General features: G+C 39.9%; 1 protein-coding gene and 1 long non-coding RNA gene across 2 annotated transcripts in view; one reads left to right on the top strand and one right to left on the bottom strand.

Annotated features, from left to right (window-relative positions):
• LOC139983739 (uncharacterized) overlaps positions 1 to 19,916 on the bottom strand; it is a 30,337-nt gene extending 10,421 nt beyond the window's left edge. The window contains exons 1-2 of the mRNA XM_071997469.1: positions 19,475 to 19,916; positions 18,402 to 18,722 (exon numbers count right to left, since the gene is read on the bottom strand). Coding sequence (XP_071853570.1) covers positions 18,402 to 18,722; positions 19,475 to 19,805 — 652 coding nt within the window. The 5' untranslated portion in view covers positions 19,806 to 19,916. The remainder of the gene's footprint in view (positions 1 to 18,401; positions 18,723 to 19,474) is intronic.
• On the top strand, positions 9,261 to 14,262 carry LOC139983443 (uncharacterized). The gene is made up of 4 exons (XR_011798686.1): positions 9,261 to 9,861; positions 10,685 to 10,861; positions 11,528 to 11,685; positions 13,015 to 14,262. It is a non-coding gene; the product is annotated as an uncharacterized lncRNA (long non-coding RNA).
• Positions 19,917 to 21,110: the final 1,194 nt, after the last annotated feature.

Genomic DNA, 21,110 nt, shown 5'->3' with positions numbered 1-21,110 from the left:
GAAATAGATCTGTAAATGTACTTATTTTGCGCTTCACCGTATTGGCAAAATTCGTATGGTATTGGACCAAGCTGCAACTGTGAAGCTAGTGCATGCTTCTCTGACATCCAGGCTAGACTATTGCAACAGTGGTCTCTTTGTATGACCTGATGTTCAGCTAGAAAAACTCCAATCTGTTCAAAATGCAGCTGCTATGATTTTCAGATGCCAGAAAAAATCTGAACATATTACAATTACGTTATATAATATATGACATATATTATATATACGGGGAAAAACGGCACCGCTCAACGCTAATAGTGGAAACAACATACTGCACACGCCAGCGATCTCCAGAGATTTGTGCTTCTTAAATGAAGCTTCCTTGATTTTCCAGAGAACAACTATGGAGATGTTCAACAGAATTCAGTCATTCATTGCGTCTTCGTTCATTCGAAAGATTCCGACGAAGCAGATAAAAACAGCCTACAAAATAACAGAAGCACGTGATATAAGGAAGGTGGTGTAATCCAGACGGTGCATTTGTGTTTAATTCTACGCAACCGGCCCGAGTGGGAACAAAAACGTCACCGCTCAACGCTACTGGGTAAAAATAACTAATACTGACCCCTAAATCTTACTCTTACTTAACCATGAAACTCCCTACAGCGACACATTCTGGGAACCAGATCGTAGTGTCACACGGAGCCCCCTAACTTAAATAACATCACCAAAAAAAAAAGAAAAAAGATAGCCCGTGATAGGCGATGGGAGTTTCGCCTCAACCAGAAGCCTGATTTCTAGGTGAAGCTTAGAACTCACTTTCACGTATGCTTCGCTCTCTCGACTGCTGAGTAATGTCAACAGATTCGTCACCCCAGCATCCCACCATTTTGTACAAAACAGACCAACATATTTCTCCTCGAGAATTTCCGGTAGATTAGTTAATTTCATATTTAAAAAACTAAGCATTTATTTACGTGATCATTCCTCTTACAAAAACATTTTTTAAGCATCTGATGCATGTGCTAGGATCTTAGAGGGCTCAAAGGTTACCTCGGTAGTTTCTATTTAATAATATATTATGGCATGTTAACTTTTATGTAGCTTAAATGCTTGTTTATTAAGTAGACAGAAGCATATTAAATAGTCTTTGGCCATGAATGATATTAAATCCTTTACACAATCCTTTAAACCGTTAATGCTATTAAACTTTTTTAAATGGCCTGCACTAAGTTAATTGCGTATTATTTGATAGGTATCCATTACAAGTAGAGGCGGTGCAAGGAGTTTGAAAATAAGCCCGGCAGCATCCTGTCCGACTGAAGCTTACTGATCCAAAAATTGAACATTGTATTGTATTCTAATCCGTTATCTCACAACACTGCTCGACTATACGAGTCCGGCAACTCGACCATGGTAAGGTTTATAATAATCTTTAGTCTGGCAGTTTGCATGTGCCTGCGACTCATCCAAATTCATTTTAAATCGGTCGGCTACACTGTGGCAGAATCTACATGTAGCGTTCTCCCTAATGGCAGTCAGCGAAGGGTGTTTCAGTGTGTGGTGGTTGACAGCTTAACCGTTTCAAAATATTAAAAAAGGGGTAATTTGCATGTGAGTTAAATGTAAAGGTCGTTAAAGGGGTGTCTTAGGTTTCACGACTTGGGAATGGGTGTCATGACATCTCCTCCCACCCCCAAATATGGTTATATATCGGCAATGAATTTTCGTTAAGCTTTGATGGATTATAGCTCGTATGTTACGATAACTCAAACTTTTTTCGGCCAACGGAATATCTTTGACAATGACCGTCCAGTTTCTGGCACCCATCGATCCTTCCATACAACTTATGTCTAGCAGTGGTTGCCCAAATGTTATCGTAGAGGTCAGCTCCCCATCTTTATCTCCATTAAGATGCCGCTGAATTCAAATATTATGTACACGTTTAAATGCTGAAGAGGAGCTACACCCGTGAGGTGGACGTCATTCACGAGCCTGGAAAATATTTCAATTTCCTTGTAGATGATCAAGGAGAGGAAAATATCCTGTGATAATTTTAACTATTTCCGACTAGGTTAATGCGTAAAGGTTTCAAGGAAGTCTTTAAATTTACCCCCAAAATATAATATGATGAGAGGGGGAGGAGGAGAGGAGGGCGTAGTTTGGTTGAGAGCATCATACAATCTTTAAAAAACAAGCCTTCCATATCATCATCAGAAACCAAAAAAAGACAGCTCAGAAACAAAGTATTTTTACAAGTACTTGACATGGTCAACATGTGTTGTATATTTTACCAGCAACAATACATTAACAGTACAAATCACATATATAAGTAGGATCGAAACTTCTTTTCACATTGTGTCATTGTCAGTGAGAGCTATTAATAGCTTTTTCCAAGTAGACCTTTTGGAAACACATGTTTGTTGGTAGTGTCATTAAAATTGCCATTGCTTAGCAACATTTATTTCGATGTGTAATCGCTTTTTGAAACTTGAAGTTAAGAACCTGAACATTGAAATTAAAAATCGTTATACAATAGAAATAACTCTGGAAAAAGGCGCTTACCATTTCATGATGATGTATAATTGCTTAATGAAACTAGAAATTACTAGTCTGACAATTAAAACTAAATCGTTATACAATAGAAATTACTCGGGGAAAAGGTGCTCACCAGAAATGTTAAGTGTTTATTAGATGCTTAAAACACACATTAATTTGTGAGTTACAATTTTCATTGAAGTCATCATGTAGTTTCCATGAATTGTATCACAAAGGAAAACTGAAACAAGTAGAGCAACCTCCCTGATTGATGCCTTTTGCAAATATTAAACCTGTGTGAACATGATAAGTGAGGGTGTTTTTAACCAGTTCAAATGATTTCCTTTTTCATTTAATTTTCAGTATGGTTTTTTATAAGTTTGTCATACTTTTGAGGGAGAAATATTATGGATTGCCATTTGCAATGATTGGCACGAATCCACAAGATTACTCAGGATGTACTTTCAATAGCATAACCTACAAACGTGTATTCGTAACATAATTAGTAGTGTTTACAATTCTTGCTTTACAAAATTAAGGTCTTTAATTGAGATGTTAAAATGATATTTTAATGTATTCTTTAAATCTTAGAGTATGAACATAGTCATTTCCCCCCTAAGAATGACCTTAAGTCTGGGAAAATAATGGAAGCAAGTAAATAAATGTTTTCAATGACAGCGTATACTAAACGCACCGTAACCTCTAAGTATTACTCTCATATCTTGTATCATGTTTATTTTCTGCCGAAGTGTCAATACAGGCGCAAGACTAAAAGTCCCTTATAGTATAAGGTTTTGCAAACGATATTTGGTAGATATGATTGCATTGAAAATTCCGTCATCAATGTAACCATAGGATATATGGTTCCTCATTTCGAAAGTATGGAAGACATAGACTTATCTTTTTCAATATTGTGCAGTATTGCCAAACAAGCGCCTATGCTATTTCTGTTTTACACGTTGGCCTTAAGGGTTCCGGAACTAATTCCATGATACCAAGTACAATAATTCACATGTACATATTCCAACTGGACGGAACGCCATGCTTGTAAATTATTTCCGGTGGACAGTTTTTTTCTGGGAAACAAATTTTCTGTGACGTAAAAGAAATGAAGGGTGAGAGTTTTTCAAGCCATATATACAACAAACAGGGAAAATAATATCTACATGTGGATCAAATTTACTGTTGCAATGGCACATGCATCAATGATAATTCCTTAATTATGAACGATATTTTATGATGCTACGAGGGCCAATTGTAGCCTAACGCTAATCGCTGTTAGTGAGAAACCTAATTTTATAATAAATGAAGTATTTGAAATGGCCTACGTGACGAATCAATATTTGAGAAATTAGGTCGGGTTAACGTGTCAGAATGTTATTGATGTAATGAGCAATACCTGGTTGTTCTGGATTTCTTGTAAAAACCTCGATTTCCACTTGCGTTATTACATCTCATCAAATTAAGTATAAATTTTTCATATTAACACCAAAGTAAAACATCTTAATCCTTAAGAGAAACTGGAAATCTTAGCACCGCACACTATCATACAATTAATAATGTGTGCGGGGTTGGCAACATTACCATAACTTGGAAGCATTGCAATTTGAACATTACTGTCATAGGCGTTTTCAGTTTTAATGGACATTGAAAATAACAACATAAATTGCAAGCAAAAACGAACGTAAATGAACAATTGTCTTAATTTGCTATTTACAAGCTTACTGAAGATGCACATTATACAGTGCTAACATAAAGGTAATGATGCGGGGAAACGAATTCAACGATCAGTTTCAATGACGTGTATATAAATACGACCGTAAATACAATAATAGTTTAGGCAGTTGTAGGCAGAGTAGAATGTTTCATCAAATGCTGAGTCACCATAGCTCTAAAACTAGATTAAACACAATTAAATTAAAAAATAATAATATCATCTAAAGTAACCTTAATAAAGATATCATAACATTTCGAAGTAGACGAAATGAGATAATCAAAACACCAGGTTAACTCTTTCAATTGTGTGAGTCCCTCTCTAGGAAAAGGAAAATAACGTTCCTACTACGTATTTTCTAGCATCATTAAACATGTTTAAAGCACTAAGGTCTACTAAGTGCCTTATCTACCATATAATATAAAACGTCAACTTGATTGAGGTACGATGTATCAACGAAGTGTCGTAGCACTCTGGTTATATTAAGGTATTGAAAATGCCATATGCTGAAGTTTGCTTAAACCGATGTTCCATGAGATAAATATAATTTCTGAGCAAAAGTGATCAGAATGTGTCATGATGTCACATAGGGATTATCTGATACATTAAAATGACGGTCTTTTGAAATCCGTTATTTCCCACGAAAAAAGCACGCGGCTGTAGCTAGAACCGTCAAATTATGGTGTTTACAAATGAGCAAAACTGTGAATCACGTTAATTAAAAGTGCTTTTTACGTGACCCGTCATACGGGATACAAAACGTCACGGCCAAACGGCACTACCAAACCATCCCATTCTGAAAAACGAACCTCAGGTCAAGCGAGCCCAAAAAAGTACATACGCTCACCGACCTGCAGAGACAAAACGCCCAACCCCCCACTGAAATATTAAAAAACTACAAAAGGACGACCAGCACGCAGCGAAACAAAACACCCTTCCCCAGCACACCACCGTCCAAAAAAGGCAGCCCTAGATAAACGGCGAAAATCGCCTTCAACCTGAAGGCGAATGTCAGACTTCACCGCCTCCAGGACTGCCTGCCAACTGGCGAATTTCCCCCTAAAAACAACATCACATCTATTCCTCCAAATAAGTTTTTTTACAACAGAACAAACATAAATAATACGCTGCAACACAGCAACGGAACAAACTGGAGGATCTAATCCATACAAAACAAAACCCTGTCCTACCGACCAGGAACGGTCTCCCGCTAAACGGTCGGTCCAGGACTGAAACCACTCCCACAAGTTCAAAACAAAGGGGCAATGCCAAAAAACATGGGCAGTACTCTCTAAACTGTCACAGCCGGTCCTCGGGCACAGTCCATCACCCAATCGCCAGTGATACCTTTTCAGATTGGTCACCAAGGCACCGTGTGCAATTCTCCATGCAAGGTCACGGAGCCTGCAACCATTCAGCCTTGAATGCACCGAACGCCATACTTCGACAGGATGACGTCCCTGTACAAAAATTGCATTCAAGGCCCTATCCCGCAACGAACTGTGAACGAGGGCCGGCTGTGACAGGTCAACAGGGGGCAACTCAATCAGAGCGGAGCAAATGACACGCACCACCCTGTTTGGAGTACTACTATGCGGTTCTCTGTTGCTAAACAGCGCCGGGACCCATCGACGCAGGTGCAAACCGCCCCAAAAACGTACAAAATATGAACAAGGCAACCCTGGGTCAGTTACCGCTACAAACAACTGCTTAAATAACAAACAAGTTAACTTACTTTCCAGATGAACCACCCCTAACCCACCCTTCTCCAGTTTTTGGTACATTACCGCCCTTTTGACAAGCTCTGTACCACCCGACCAAATAAATGAAAATATCGCTCTATCCAACCGCACCAGGACGCGACGCGGAATTGGATACACCGCGCCCGGGTACCACAAGATGGGCGAAACAAAACGATTAACTACGGTGACTTTCCCTAGGATCGAAAGCCAGCGGGTGCCAAAGGTTTCGAGCCTGCTCTCAAATACCTCAGCCCTCTCGCTCCAGGTGACATCACCAGGTGCATCGTAGCCGAACCATATACCATTAATTTTGATATTCTGATCCGACCACGACGCACCGAATGGTAAGTCTCTGTATCTCCAGCTACCAAGACGAAGGCCCTTTGTCTTTTCTGGATTCAACTTCGCCCCGGTAGCTCTCTCAAAAATAGATAAATCCTGCGAGAGTGCGCGAAAGAAGCCCAGACTCGAAACAACACATGTCACGTCATCTGCATATTGAGCGCATTTCACTTTGGCACCCCCTGGCACAACGAATGGAACAAGTCTGGAGTCCCTTTCCAAAAGACGAGAGAGGGACTCGCTAAACAAAACATAAAGTAATGGAGACAGAGGGCACCCCTGGCGCACCCCCCTCTCTACGTTAAAAACCTCCGAACAAAACCCATTTACGATAACAGAACTGAAACTTTCTTCATACAAAACAGAAATCCATTTACGAAAAACCGGGTGCAACTGAAACGTCTCCAATACATTCATTAAAAAACCGCGATCCACCATGTCAAAGGCCTTCTGCTGGTCCAGAGACACCAATGCACATGGCAGATCACGCTCAATAACAAAGTCGGTCAAGTCGCGCATCAACCACAAGTTCTGCTGGATGCAATGACCCTTCACTGCACAAGTCTGGAGATCACCCACAAGATGCGGCATAGCCAGTGCAAGGCGGTTGCACAAAGCCTTAGCCAGCAACTTATAGTCCACATTTAACAAGGTGATCGGACGCTTGTTACGGGGATCCAAGGGGTCCCCAGACTTGGGCAGCAAAGTAATCATGCCCATACGTTGACTTTGGTTTAACAGTCCGTTTTGGAAGGCGTCCTCGAAGACGGCTCTGATGTCGGGTCCTATTATTGCCCAGAAGGTTCGGTAGAACTCCCTCGGAAGCCCGTCCGAACCCGGGGACTTGTCATTCTTCATCTTCGAAAAGCGCCTTCCAAAGCTCAACAGTGGTTATTCCGCCCCCCAAAATATCATTGACATCGTGGGGAACGGTTTTTGAGATTCCCCTCAATAAATCAGCCTGTGCCGACAAGTCGACATTGCCACGCGTAAACAAACTCGAATAGTACTCTTTATATACGCGGACAATGCCGTGAGGGTCACTAACCACGGTCCCATCGGTAGCGCGCACAGACGGGACGCGTCTGTCACCTGCCGATGAGCTAACGGACTGGTAAAACCTCAGTGAAGGGCGCTCCTCGGCTTCCACCGCTTCAACACGGGCCCTGACGCGGGCACCGTGGTACTTTTCATCGAGATAAGTCTGCAAAGCGATGACAGCCGAAGGGTCGCCAGACTTCACCTCCGCGCACAGCTTCGAGAATATTTCTCTTCGACGCCGTGCGCGGGTCACGCAATACTGAATTGCGTAGCGTTTGATGCGCAACTTGACATCATCCCACAATTGGGATGTAGAAGCAAAGGCCGGCTTCAATGTTTGCCATCCTTTGTACCTGGTCTCGAAACCCTGGCGGAACTCTGCCTCGCCAAGAATCCGACAGTTAAGCTTCCACAGGCCCCGCCCGATGGGGAAAATGGAAGGCAAAACAAAACGTGCTACCACAGTGTCATGGTCAGAGAGCGGACAGCTGAGCGTCTCGCAACCCGAAAATGTAAAACTAACGGGCGCATACACTCGATCTATCCTGGAGGCATCTTCTCCGTTAGGCCTCACCCACGTATACACCGTACTACACGGGTGCATATGCCTCCAGACATCGGCTAAAAGGTGTGCCGAAGTGAATCTGTCCAATTCTGTGATCCCAGCGTCAGGACTAGCAGACACAGAAGCCCCGAGTCTGTCAAGACCCGAGTCTGGGACACAGTTAAAGTCTCCGACCATGACACAAGGTGCACTACCAGGAACAAAGGAAGGCAGCGTGTTAAAAAATTCTCGTCTAGCAGAAGGCCGATTGGGAGCATACACATTGCAGAGGGAGATGTTACCCTGTGGATACTTGAAAAGAATGCAAACCAATCGGCCCTCGTGATCCGTCTCCACCCTAGTGGCACAACCCGCCTGACGAGGTGACAGGAGGATGACAGTGCCACAGGATGAAGACGAACCAAACGAAGCATGCAGCCCACCACCCCACTCATAAGCCCATAGAGGGACATCTTCTTCCAAAATATGTGTTTCTTGCAGGCAAACGCAGTCGACCTCCATTGAAATACAATATTGGAAAATGCGACTGCGCTTGCGATGATCCCTCATGCCATTCACGTTCAAAGTGGCAACTGAAAATGTATGGGCCATGAGAGGGCAATGGGGCAAAACTACGCCGACGTCGATTCTGTAAGCTTCAAGCGCGCTCTAGACGACATATCGTCGTCACTTGAGGCCGACCTTTTCAGTGAGGGTTCCCCCATCTCGTCGTACCAGCTCGTCCCAGTGGCACGTTTCGGCTCGACGATCACCGAGTCTCCGGAGTCGCTGTCAGACATAGCCTCCGGGGACCCGACGACCGAGTCGTCGTCAGACAGAGTCTCCGGATCTGGCGATACCGGCGGCGGACTGGGGACGGAACTGGACGGGTTGATGGGGGAAGCTGGTGGAGACCCCGTGTCCGCTTCGCTGTGTGGTGGAGACGGTGCGGGCACGGGGTTGATGGGGGAAGCTGGTGGAGACTTTCTCGGTGCAGGCACGGGGTTGGGGTCTGCAACTACGGGGGAGGGTGAAGGAGGTGCGGAGAGTGAATCCTCACCCGTTTCCCCCTCCTTGCGTGGAGCTTCCTCCGGGGCAGTAGGTGCGCCAGAACTTGGCGCCTTTGCTTGACCCCCACTCTTTGTCATAAAGACATAAGAGGAGGGACAAGCGCGAAAGACATGTCCCTCCTTCCCACAGAGTGAGCACACAACTTCGCTTGGGCAAGCAGAGGTATCATGCCCAAGACGAAGGCAGCGCCCACACTTTTTATTTGGGCAGCCCTTGGCTTCGTGCCCGGTCTCCCCACACCTGAAGCAGGTACGGGGCTGACCGGGGTATCGCACGTGAGCTTTATGCCCGGTGTAGCAGTACAAACTGTCGCAAATATTCCATATTCAGTATAAACTGTCCCGGTCCCACAGGACAGTTTATACTGGATTTACCAGTACGTTTGGTCTCCCCGGACCTATTGTACAAGGCCAGTTGGTACAGACTGTCTCCCCAGACAGAATATGCTATGGTTACACGGAGGGGGACATTATTTGACGGTCATATATTTTGTTGTAAATTGTGTCCCCCTGAACACAATGTCCGCCGTAGCATGTACGTCCGAGTAGCAAAAATTTAATTAGTAATGGACTCTGGCAGTATCCGTATTATTAGCAAATTGTCGCATTTCGGCTTCCGTATATTTTGCAGTAAAGTCGTGCGACAACTAAAAACGGAAAAGCTAGCAGAAAACGTGAGACAAATTGCGGATATTCTAAGAGATGAGAGCTATCCAAGTGGGTTTACAAGAATAAAACAGAGAAGAATCTTACGGAGACAAAGTCAGTCTTTCAGACTGGCTGAAAATGGAACTCTTGCGTACCGAAATTGAAGGAAAGTGTTGCTATCTAGGGCTACTCAACTCGCCCAAATCGAAGCAGCTCACACTGACTAGTGACATATATAAGGTAATGTCTGTAACTTACAGTATAGGATACACAATATGCCTTTGGTTGTTAAATGGCGAACGGCCATTCCACAGTTAAACTATAACCAGGCCTCTAGGATCTTTTTGGTGAACAAATCATGATATTCTTTTACCACGTTTGGTTAGTTGTAAACACTCATTCGCAAAAGTCAAGCAATTGCTTGTGCAACATTATAATCAGTTGTATGCTTGAGCAAAGTTATTAGGGCCTATTTCTTTTCGTTTTGTTTACCCAATTGTTTACCCAAACAAATTTACCCAAACGAATTTTTGTGACAATTATTATAAATTTCCACCTTTAATCGCCCTGCCTAGCATAAAAGATAACAACAGATTACTAAAGCTTAGAGAGCTAGTCTGGTTTGCATGCATGGGACACTATAAAATGCAGTTATTGGACTATAGCATATAGCCGAGCCTACTTCTAGAGGAAAGTGGCACTAATACTGTACATAATAAATTCACGTTCATTAATTTTGGTTGGTAAGAACAGATATTGAAGGCCTGATAGTACTTTTTTTAGGTGTGGCATATTCTCTACATGCCAAACATCACTGCAGAAGAAAACTTCTTAAATATCTATAGACCCCAATTGTGGCCAAGCAATGTGTACAATAATGGGAATATTCCATTTCAAACACTGATATAGAGTTGTAATTCAATTTTAAGGCACTTCAGCTAGAACTACCAATTCTGCAGCCCATATATTTGTGTGTGTTTGTTTGTTTGTGGGTTTTTTTTGGGGGGGGGGGCAAAAAAACATGATATCTCCTTTGATCATGAATTTTCTTATCTCTTTGAAGGTGTTCATCTTTGCATAGATAAACCAGACAACAGAGTATGTCTATTGTCTAGATTCTATTGGAAAACTATCAACGTTGATGTAACAAGTTATGTTCAACAGGATGTCAAAGCGTCATTGTCATGTAGACCTACGAACAAGTCTCCATAGCATTCCTGTAACTGGATTATGGAAACAGGTAAATATTCAATCTGTTTTAATTGCACAGGATGTCCGCAGTATGCCGTGAAGGTTTAGTTTAGTTAATGTCATTCTTTCTGGACAAATTAAACATTTACAAGTTTAACGGTAGTCTGTATTGGCCCTAAATTTTGGCCACTCTAGTTGCTAGAAGTTTTCAAAAAGTACTTTTCTGGGGGTAATAACCCTTTAAATTGTGCTCAGACATTCTAAATGATGACACGAGATGATTGAATGTCCCAGTGAGGTAAATTTCCTTCAGGGATATAAACATACTTACAGAATTTTGTCCAAAGTGAAAATTTGGCATATTTAGGGCCTATACAGCAAACCTTTAAGCCACACTCTGGCCTAACTGCAGAGCAACCAGCAATATAGGCATGTAATTGTAAGTTGCAAAAAGTGGCGTATCATTTTACTGGTTTAGTGGTTGAAGCGATTGTAAATATATGGTACAGTATGGTGTAAGTTACATTTTCATATTTGCAAGGTAAAAATAATTGGCCTAAATCCACCAACACCCTGTTTCGATCAGATATCCCACTGTTTTTATCTAGATCTGTGTACAGCATGAAGCAATGGAATAGAACAACAGTCAAGGCAAAGCCTACAACTTGTAAAAAAAATTAAATTAGCACCTAAATGCTGTCTTCTTTCTTAACAGGTTGGTGTTGATCTTATTGGTCCTCTACCAGTGACAGCTGCCAATCGACTGTACATGATAACACTGTCTGACTTATATTCAAAGTGGCCTGAGACTAAGGCAGTGCCTGACAAGACTGCAGCATCAACTTCTTATTTCATTACTGATGTGATGATGAGGTAAGCATGTCTTAAAAAGTGAACAATTTTCTGTAGTTAGTAACTAGTTCCAATATGAATGGCATCATATCTGTTATTTGTACCATGCAAATAACTTGTAGTGCATGGCAGAATGCTGTGTTTGAGTATAACTCATTTCCAAATAGGTATTAAGCATACAGAAAGGTCACAAAGGTAGGTGAGAACCGAGAAAGTGTACTGTAAATCTTTGCAGGTTAAGTCCCCATTAACAAGTTTATATGTAAGTAGTTTTTGTTCCTATATTTACTTGCAAAGGTTCCACCTCTGGTTTTTAAGTAGCATATAGCCTGACAATTGTCGTCATTTAATTTACATCCCAAAAAAGTGATTTTGGCTGGACATGTTTCACTGCAGCAGACACAGTTTATTTGTTCAAACAAATGATGAGTAAATAATTAAGACCACATTCCACAGCTAGACACCACCTTTTGTGTGTTGTTTTTCAAAAAGGTGTTGGACAGTTTGATATTGTAACCACAGGGAACTTTTCTGTTTAGAAAGTGTGAACTTATTACTGATTGGCTGTTTTGACAGGAACTTCGACAAGATAAGAGAGATAATGTATCAACTGAGTTTTGGTACCATTTCTCTGTTAGGTCCGTTGTGGAAAATTGCTAAATGTGTTTGTGTGTGTGGTGGGGGGATATTTCCTGAAACCTGGAAGAGGGACCCTCTGTTTTGGCAAAATAGGGCAATGTTTAGGTCTCTTGATGCAAAATGATGTATAATAGTACATTTTACCATAATAATGGTTAGCTAGCATTATTTGGTTTTGCATTTGGGTCATAGAGAGGGTATTTTGAACCCCCATGGATCCTGATTCAGGATAATTAATGTTTGATCGGCATTAAACAGTCATGCCATGCACACATACATCAATAGAGCACCAAAAGGCATCAAACTTCTGTTGTATCCTAGCTTAAGCTAATTTGATAAATTTCTGATATTAAATTTCATTAATATGTCACAAATGTTGTATTGGCTCATGTGGTTAAAACTTTTCAGGTTTGGTAGTGAACTGTACAATATAGCGCCAAAATTATGACATGCAATCTCCAATTAAAAAAATGGACCCACTATTCCCATAAACATGTAAGTGTCACAATAAAAGATCATCCAATTAACTCAATGCCTAAGCATAGTTCAGTTGTACACTATACAGTCTACACTTAACCAATATGGTGAATGTTAATTATCTTTGTAGTGGAGCTTACACATAACCTTTCAAGAAGATAATTTATTTTATATATGACTTACAGTGTGGCATTCACTACTCATAATATTGCTTTCAACTTTTATTTTGCACAGATTTGGTTGTACTGATATCTCATCTCTGCATGACCACCAATGGAGGGAGTATGTATGAAGTTAACAGAAGACATGTCTAGACGATTTTCTTAGCAGTTAACTTGTTACCGACAATAATCTTGTCTTTCACTCTAACATATCATCAGAGAAAACTTTGTCGGCTGCTATATGTTTAAGCAAAGACAGGCCATTGACTTTTCACTGCCAGTCGTTCGGTGGAAATCCATATATTTGCAGTTCAAGTTGAAGGGTTGTGACGCTCGAAATTCTTTATCACCTCATTACTTCATTAAATAAAAAATACGAAGGCGTGTTTCTTGGTTCTGGAAAATGTGTTCAAGATAAGTTCTCATAGTAAAACATATAACCGACCATATTCTGCTTCCTGTTGTAACTTTTGCTGTTATGGATTTCTGTGTAAGTCTTAACGAAAAACCCGTTGGATACATAAGAATCAGCTATTTTATTTTGTAATTTACAATCAAGATTTAACTTTTGACGGTATCAAGTTGCACATTAAAGCATTTTATAGGTAATCCTACTGTTTGTGGAAAGCAGTTCAAGGGGGGATTCTAATAGGGAAACTTCTGCATGGTTTTATTGAGGTCTTTACCAAACTCTAAAGAGGATGTTCTTCATGTGGATTATGAGAGTTTCAAGTACATATTGTTTGAAGAAGAGTGACAGTAGTATATCATTCTAACCAAGCAATACCTCCCTGCTTGAAGGATGCTCTAGAAAGTATGGATTGTCTTTAGTTGCATCAGAGCTACAAAGGGAGAGTCATCATTCCAGTTAAATTTCCCCATGCAGGGGGTAGGAAGTGGGTGTGGGCACACAACATCAGAGGGACATTTTCTCATTCCACAACCACCACTCGTTATGCTATAAACCGATACACACCGGCCATATCACTTAAATATATATGATGTGTTAGTATGTTATCAATACTATTTATTGAGATTGTTTATTGTTAACCTTGCTATAAAAAGATATGGGATGCCATTTTAAAAATAGTATGTACAGACAGTGCCCCCCCCCCCCCCGGCTCCTGCCTCCCTGATCCCATGTATAATCATTTTTTCACTCTTTGCCCAGTCTGATATAGATTCAGAATATTGTGTTTGTGCATGACTATCATCCAATTTCATGTTTTGATTTTTACTATATTAACTTTCTTTAAACAAACTTTTCTCTACAAGAATGACATATTTAAAGTGTGAGAAACATGATGAGACAACAAATCTAGCATATTGCATCCTGCTCTGTCCTATTTGCTTTATTCTTTCCCTTGTTTGGCTTTGTTTTGTTTCCTGTATGTTTTGCAGCTCTTTTGAAGAGAATATTGTCTAATACATCTTTTCTAATTTGAACCACTTTTGTCCAATAAGAAACCTTCATAATAAGAAACAACGAACCTTTATCACTGGAATTGCCTGGAATGCCATTTGTCTATACATATGAAGATTTGCTTCGCGCATGGCCATCACAACGGGCTTAGGGGGCAGGGGTGGGGGAATGGCCTTCCACCCTGTTGAGAGGGAGAAAACCTTGACTCGACGATTGAGTGACAAAAATAAGGAACGGTTAAAAAGTAAACAATAAAGTAGTAATGAAAGTCAATAAATAGGTGTCAAGCCCATACGGAGAGGGTTGGGCAGTGTTGACATTTTCAAGGTCAGAGAAGTATCTTCCAGCTAATTCACGGTTGTTATTAGCAAACAAAAATATTTTGGAACTCATCACAGATAGGTCACAGACTTAAGAAGACCCCTCCCCATGACACAAATTCGATAACTTACCATCCCAACTCCCCCCCCCCCCTTATCCTTGCACTCAAAATTATGTGTATGGGCCTGAGCTTTGTATACAGCGTTGCCGATTTCATTTAGGATGTAACTTGAAAACACTCTCGGTAACTTCCCGTCCTATAATGAGCTTTACGCACGGATGAAATTTCATATTGGCTAGGCAACTCTCGTAGACCCATGAAGTACAGTTACCATACTTGCCAAAACTTACCCACTGTGTGTTAGGGAAATACGGAAAAAATGAAGTTTGGACTCCTAAAGTTCGTAATATTTTACCTCTGCAATTATCATATTTTGTTGTAGCTGTTGCATTACCTATCCCGTACCAGCCCTCCGTTGGGGAGGAAGTTAGGTTTATACTATCTCTCCCTCTGTAAAGATGACTATGAACGCAATGTAGTTGCCGAATACAAAATGCAACATATACGGAGGATAACATAGCAGCAATCACAACAAAAACATGATTAACATCTTCTACAGATGGAAGACTTGTTTCTTTTTTTTCCCGTTCTATTTTTTGTTTTGCAGCAACGCACAACGTCTCATTTATTTCCTGTAACATTTAACTCTGACGTATGCATCTGCTCTAATTATTGATATAATGAACTCAATTGCCTTTTGAATATCGAAATGCTTAAATTTTATGCGGGACAAAATATGCTATGAAGTATTTGCGGACATTCTGTACCAGGACATTTCGTCCGGTGGGACTATATTTGCTGTGAGGGTGGGACACAATTTTCAGCAGATAATGTCCGACCGGACTAAATATGCTGGTACAAAGTGTCCGCGGAGACATTTTGTACAGGGGGACACTCTGTACTGTCACACCGGCAATAAAAAGGAAGGAGGGAATGTCCTGCTTGAGGTCGATCCGAACCTGTCGGTGCCCGTTGAACACCCCAGGGGCCTGTGCGTAGGAGCACATTTTAACAGCCTTGACAGCCCAAAACCGACCTAAAACAGTTGCGACAAGTTCTTGACGCACCTCTAATCCTACGTGGATGACAGTTACCCATACGGAACGTTCGTATGGAGTAACTGTCAAACCTTCAACCCCACTCAGCAACGTGACACCCTTCTGCCGGGTCACGTCACTGGTAAAACGTAGATCATACGTATTACGACCCTGGAGAGCTTGTAAAGCATCAACCTCTCCAGGCACAACAACACCCTTACTCTTTAAAATACTAAAAACTTGCACCGGTGGAACCGCTTGTTCACCGGTGAAGGTCAACTTAACAATTTTCGAATCACGGCGCGATGCCATGATACCGAAGGTGGCTAGGCCACAGAGGAGTAACAAAAACAAACTATAAAGACAGGTTTAAACTTAAAACGATATACGATAACTATATACGACAAACGCACACACCCGCCTGGCGGGAAGTATAGCACAGTACAGTAAGGTAAGATAGTAGCTGTATCAGATGGAGAGCGAGAGCGAAAAACACGTCTGCACTCCACGAAAGCCAACTGTCTGTAACGTTAATTAAAAGTACCCAATCGGCCATGATGACCACCTTTAAGTATTATATAATTCTTGCCAAGAACTTTTACTTTTATACTAAGACGCCGAGGGAAGTTTGTTGTTTTTAATGATGGATGTAAATGAAAGGTGATCCAAATGTAACTAAAGTGTTGGCTGTGTTTGTTGAAAGGTTTTCAAACGTAAAAAAAGAAAAACCATTCGGTACGTGTTGCGTTCATGAAAGCCCTGAATATGGACGACGATGACATAAATAAATAACAGCAATGTCCATGCATATAGTGTATAGGTTGTCTGGAGCCATTTGTCAAAATGATAGTCACCCGATGCTTTGCGAGTTCATTTTGCAGGTGATTAAAACCTTCCGGGAAGAGAGAGAGCTGGGTGGCTGAACTAACAGAAAATAATTTATTTTCGACATCACATCTGGGTAGAGACTATGAATTTATTACAACAGTTACCTTGAGTAAAGACAAGTTCAAATAAATATTTTGTCAAGATAATGCCCGAAACGAGCAGCTTACCTTGTTGCTCTCCATTGCATCGGCGACATTTACGGCAAACCTCATTAATTTAAGTTTAATATTAAAAATCGTCGACTCTCTATGTAGATTAAGCAGGTAATTCCGTAAGTAAGTGGTGCCAGTTCATTAACAGTACATGTAAAACTGAAATAGAGAAAACAAGTATTGAGTACTAACGATTGGAACCGAAGGAATTGATAGGTTACTACATATATACATAATTATATATTATACTCGAATTTTAATTTTTCAGAAAGTCAATTTCCTTTTTATGTTGGCAAAATAGTTTATGATTGTTACCCTCTGACAGGAATCAAAAACTGGTATTGTAAATGTTTTTCTTCGTTAAAAGTAACAAAAATTGGTCTGAATAGCAACGATGGATAAATTAATCGTTTCGTACTCGGCGTTGGCCGAGTCCAGTCGACCCCGCCAAGTCACATTGCAATACAGGTTTTGGCTAATTTCAATGCCAGTCTCTTATTACAAGCAATGTGACCAGAAATGTCTGCATTTTAGAGTCAAATAATGTCTGAACTAAGCATTACAATTTATAGTTTGTATATATATATATATATACATATATATATATATATATATATATATATATATATATATATATATATATATATATATATATATATATAAATTTAACTGGTGATGCACACCTGACGATGTTCACACAGTCACAGTCCCGATGCAAGGGGACTGGGGTTAAAAGCAGCGGATCAGTCGTTCAGTAGTTTGGTTTTCGTGCCCAGGTTCTTTCCTGGGCGACTTTTTCTTAAAAAGTATATATATATAACTTGAATTTTATGACAACAGATCAGTTCTGACTGACAGTAGTTGGCCGTAACCTTTTGGTTTGTGGTTTTGTTAGTATATATATTTGTGACAACACAAGGTTGGAGCTTGAATAGTTAAACTTAAGGATCATCTCGCACACATTATTGCACGTATTTGACTTTGATTTGTTACCATCTTCGAGTGTTTTATGTAACGATTAGTTCCACAACAAAATGTTACACTTTCTTAGTGTCATATTTCCTGCTTCCCATTCTACCACCAAATATTGCTGAGGGAGCGCCCAGGGTGACAAAACACTGTGTATATATATACTTATACAGTACACCTTATTTGTGAAGACATATCTGATCTCTCTGCTATTGGTTGTTCTTGCAATGCTTGCTTTGACCAGCTTATAATATCACGGACAAGTCAATGGCTTTACTCCGTTTGTAATTTATTTAACAACAGTCAAGGAAACGATTGTCAAAACACATTACGGAATCGAAATGACCATAGTAGCGGAAAAATTTTGTTGTCCGTAATTTTTTCGTTCTTACATTCACCCTGTTTTATCTTTTCTAGGTACCATCAATAGTAGTTTCCCAGTGCGAGTGATAAATTTCAACAGCTGATTGACTTGAATTCCTTATTAAATTCACTTTAGTAAGTATTGCCATCTGCAATGGGACACAGTCACACAAAGATATGTTACATACAGGCTACGAATTTAGTTCCTAAAAGCAAACATGTAGTTATTAAATGCAAATTACTCACCAACAGTAACTACCTTTAAGGTAGCGCGGATATAAGTTCCTCCGATGGTACCTTTGCTAAGACACGTCACAAAAGTCGTTCCAGGGAAAGGCTTAATTGTCATCGATAGTGAGGAATGGTAAATGCTGTTATCGTCTTGAATTGCATCTTCAAAATTGCATAGAGAACCCCCGAGATCGTCATAATCGCGCAACCAAACTAATTCCACATTAGGCGTAGTTCCATTAGCATGGCAGGTTAATGTAAGCTTTCTATTTGTTTCGGTGTAAACTTCAGTAACGATTTCACTATTACACACGGTAAAATACATCAATAGAGATACTGTAACAAAAGAAATTGCCGTGTGAATAAATATTAGCAAGTTCAAACGTGTGTACAAGCATGCGTTGTTTATACATATGCTACCCTTTTTCAAACTAACCAGCCAACTAAGCAACCAATCAAACACTCTACTGAGTAACTTTTAAATAGAACCGATACATTGCCATTTTTACGCCCCAAAAGAAAACGATTTTTACTTTTCTAAAATTATAAAATTAACAAAAGAAACCCACTCAAACAGTGTAATGATAATGCTATAAAGTATGTAGGTTCTTGTGGTATACAACGTAATCCTTACATTAAAGAGAAAACAATTCCATTATCTTAGATGAAACAACCATCTCAATATTTTGTTATGATTGTAAATATGATTAAATTAACATAATCTACTTTGACTGGATTACAACAGGTGATTTGTCATGTCATCAAGGAAAAACTCTTTAATTTCGTATTATAATCTTCCTGTTAATTTAACATTGAAGTAAGATACAGTCGAATTTTGGCTTAGCTGTCAACGTCGTTCTGTGAATCATTTAATCGTAATATTATAAATAAAAACAATTTAAAAAAATCAAAATGCTATGATGGCATCATTAACTTTGTTGTTGCCAAAAGTGCACTTACAAACCTCACCAAATCTGAACAAAATGTGCAATATAAGGACGTGGCGTGACCTAAAGATGCAGAAAATTAACTTTAGTCGTGGAATGTCTTTTCAAAGCACAAACTCAAATGATAAACATGCTGTTTACCTCCAACGTCGATGTAATACGATGCAATTGCCCCTGTCTCGGTAAAGCAGACGTAGGTGCCCTCATGATCAAGCGTTACATTACCTATGTAAAGTGATCCATTTCTCTGTAATTGCACTTGATTCCCTAAATTATGTCCAACATTAACTCCATTCGAATAAATGGTTTCACCATTGTACTTCCAGCGATATGCAGCGGAGCTGTTCCGAAAGCAATCCAAAATTACTGAATCATAATACGTTAAAGTCTTATGAATCGTCTTGTTGGAATAAACTACAATAAGTAGTGAAAAATATAAAGCACTCTTGAAGCATCCGCCTTGGTTCATCATCACGGCTTTTTAACGCATATACGCGTATTAATTTGGAGAACACAATGAGCAGCCTCTCATATGTTAACGATGTTAACATTAACTGTGAAAGATTCCAACAGCTGAAATCAAATGATTTAGTTATGCTAATGACCTGATTTATTGGCACAATAGCGTCATGATTTAAGTTTGTGATGGCGGTAAACAGAATTACTTTATATCAGCTTTAATACATTTTGAGTAGACGGAATCCTCTTTACTAGCAACGAAATAATGTGTGACGGCTGAGATGTAAGGGAACGGGAACTTTCTCAAATGAAGAGAAATAGTCGATACAGTTGAAAAAATATACTTGACCTCTCCAAAAATGGTAACACAATGAAGAGAAAAATGCTCACGTTGGTGTGAAATGCTTTAAAGTGTGCACCATATTCTATTTGGCAATGTTCGTTACGTTTGATGTGTGTAGAAGATGGAGGGGGGTATATTGCTTAGAAGAATATGAGTACATTGCATTTGACACCTTAACAATATTGACAGACATTCCAATACCTTAGTGAACATGGTGAAGTGAACCTTGAAAGTATGTCTGTCCCTAGGCAAAGCTTGTGCAATTACAACCGTCGAAGTAAAATTATTTTTCCAAACAAAACAAATAATAGGAAGAATGTAACAACAAAAGAACTCCATCGGCATTCGCACAGGGACCTGAGCGGTGTTAAAATGTATTTTGATACCTGTAATTCTACTATTGTGGTCATATTATGTGCCTGTACTAGGTACCAGACATTTTTCCACAATTATTTAAGCAAGAAAACGTCAAGTGTACCGGAATATTTCCATTTAATGGGTCGTTTGCTACATGGATTGATTGGGTTATGTTTCCTCTCATAGCTCAAACCAAACAATATATGGTTTACGCTACTTGATATACATTAATATATTGGAAAGCATCAGTTTCATTTAAACAATTACATTCAGAATTGAGTTACTAGTTTGACAGGGAAAAAAGTTACCGAGCGCGCTTATCCTTCACGCTTAGAGCAGCCTATGACTCATCATTTTCCGTGTACCATGTTCATCTTTAGATCCTATTAAAAATTGTAATTGTTTTAGAATTTTCTTTGACATAGTTCTCTACTTAAAGATAGGAAGTAACACACTAGCAGCGGTGAGAGCATCCCGCCGCAAAACTTTGCATCAATTATGTCAAATATTGATGGTGGTAAAAAAAAATCAAATTTGGCTTTTAAACGTTATGCGTTCAGCACTTTAAGGAAGTTGTTTTATCATAATTCATGTTACCTACTACTTAAGACCATGATT

The sequence above is a fragment of the Apostichopus japonicus genome, chromosome 16 (assembly GCF_037975245.1).
Source record: "Apostichopus japonicus isolate 1M-3 chromosome 16, ASM3797524v1, whole genome shotgun sequence".
NCBI lineage: Eukaryota > Metazoa > Echinodermata > Holothuroidea > Aspidochirotida > Stichopodidae > Apostichopus > Apostichopus japonicus.
This window is presented reverse-complemented; position numbering and strand designations above follow the sequence as displayed.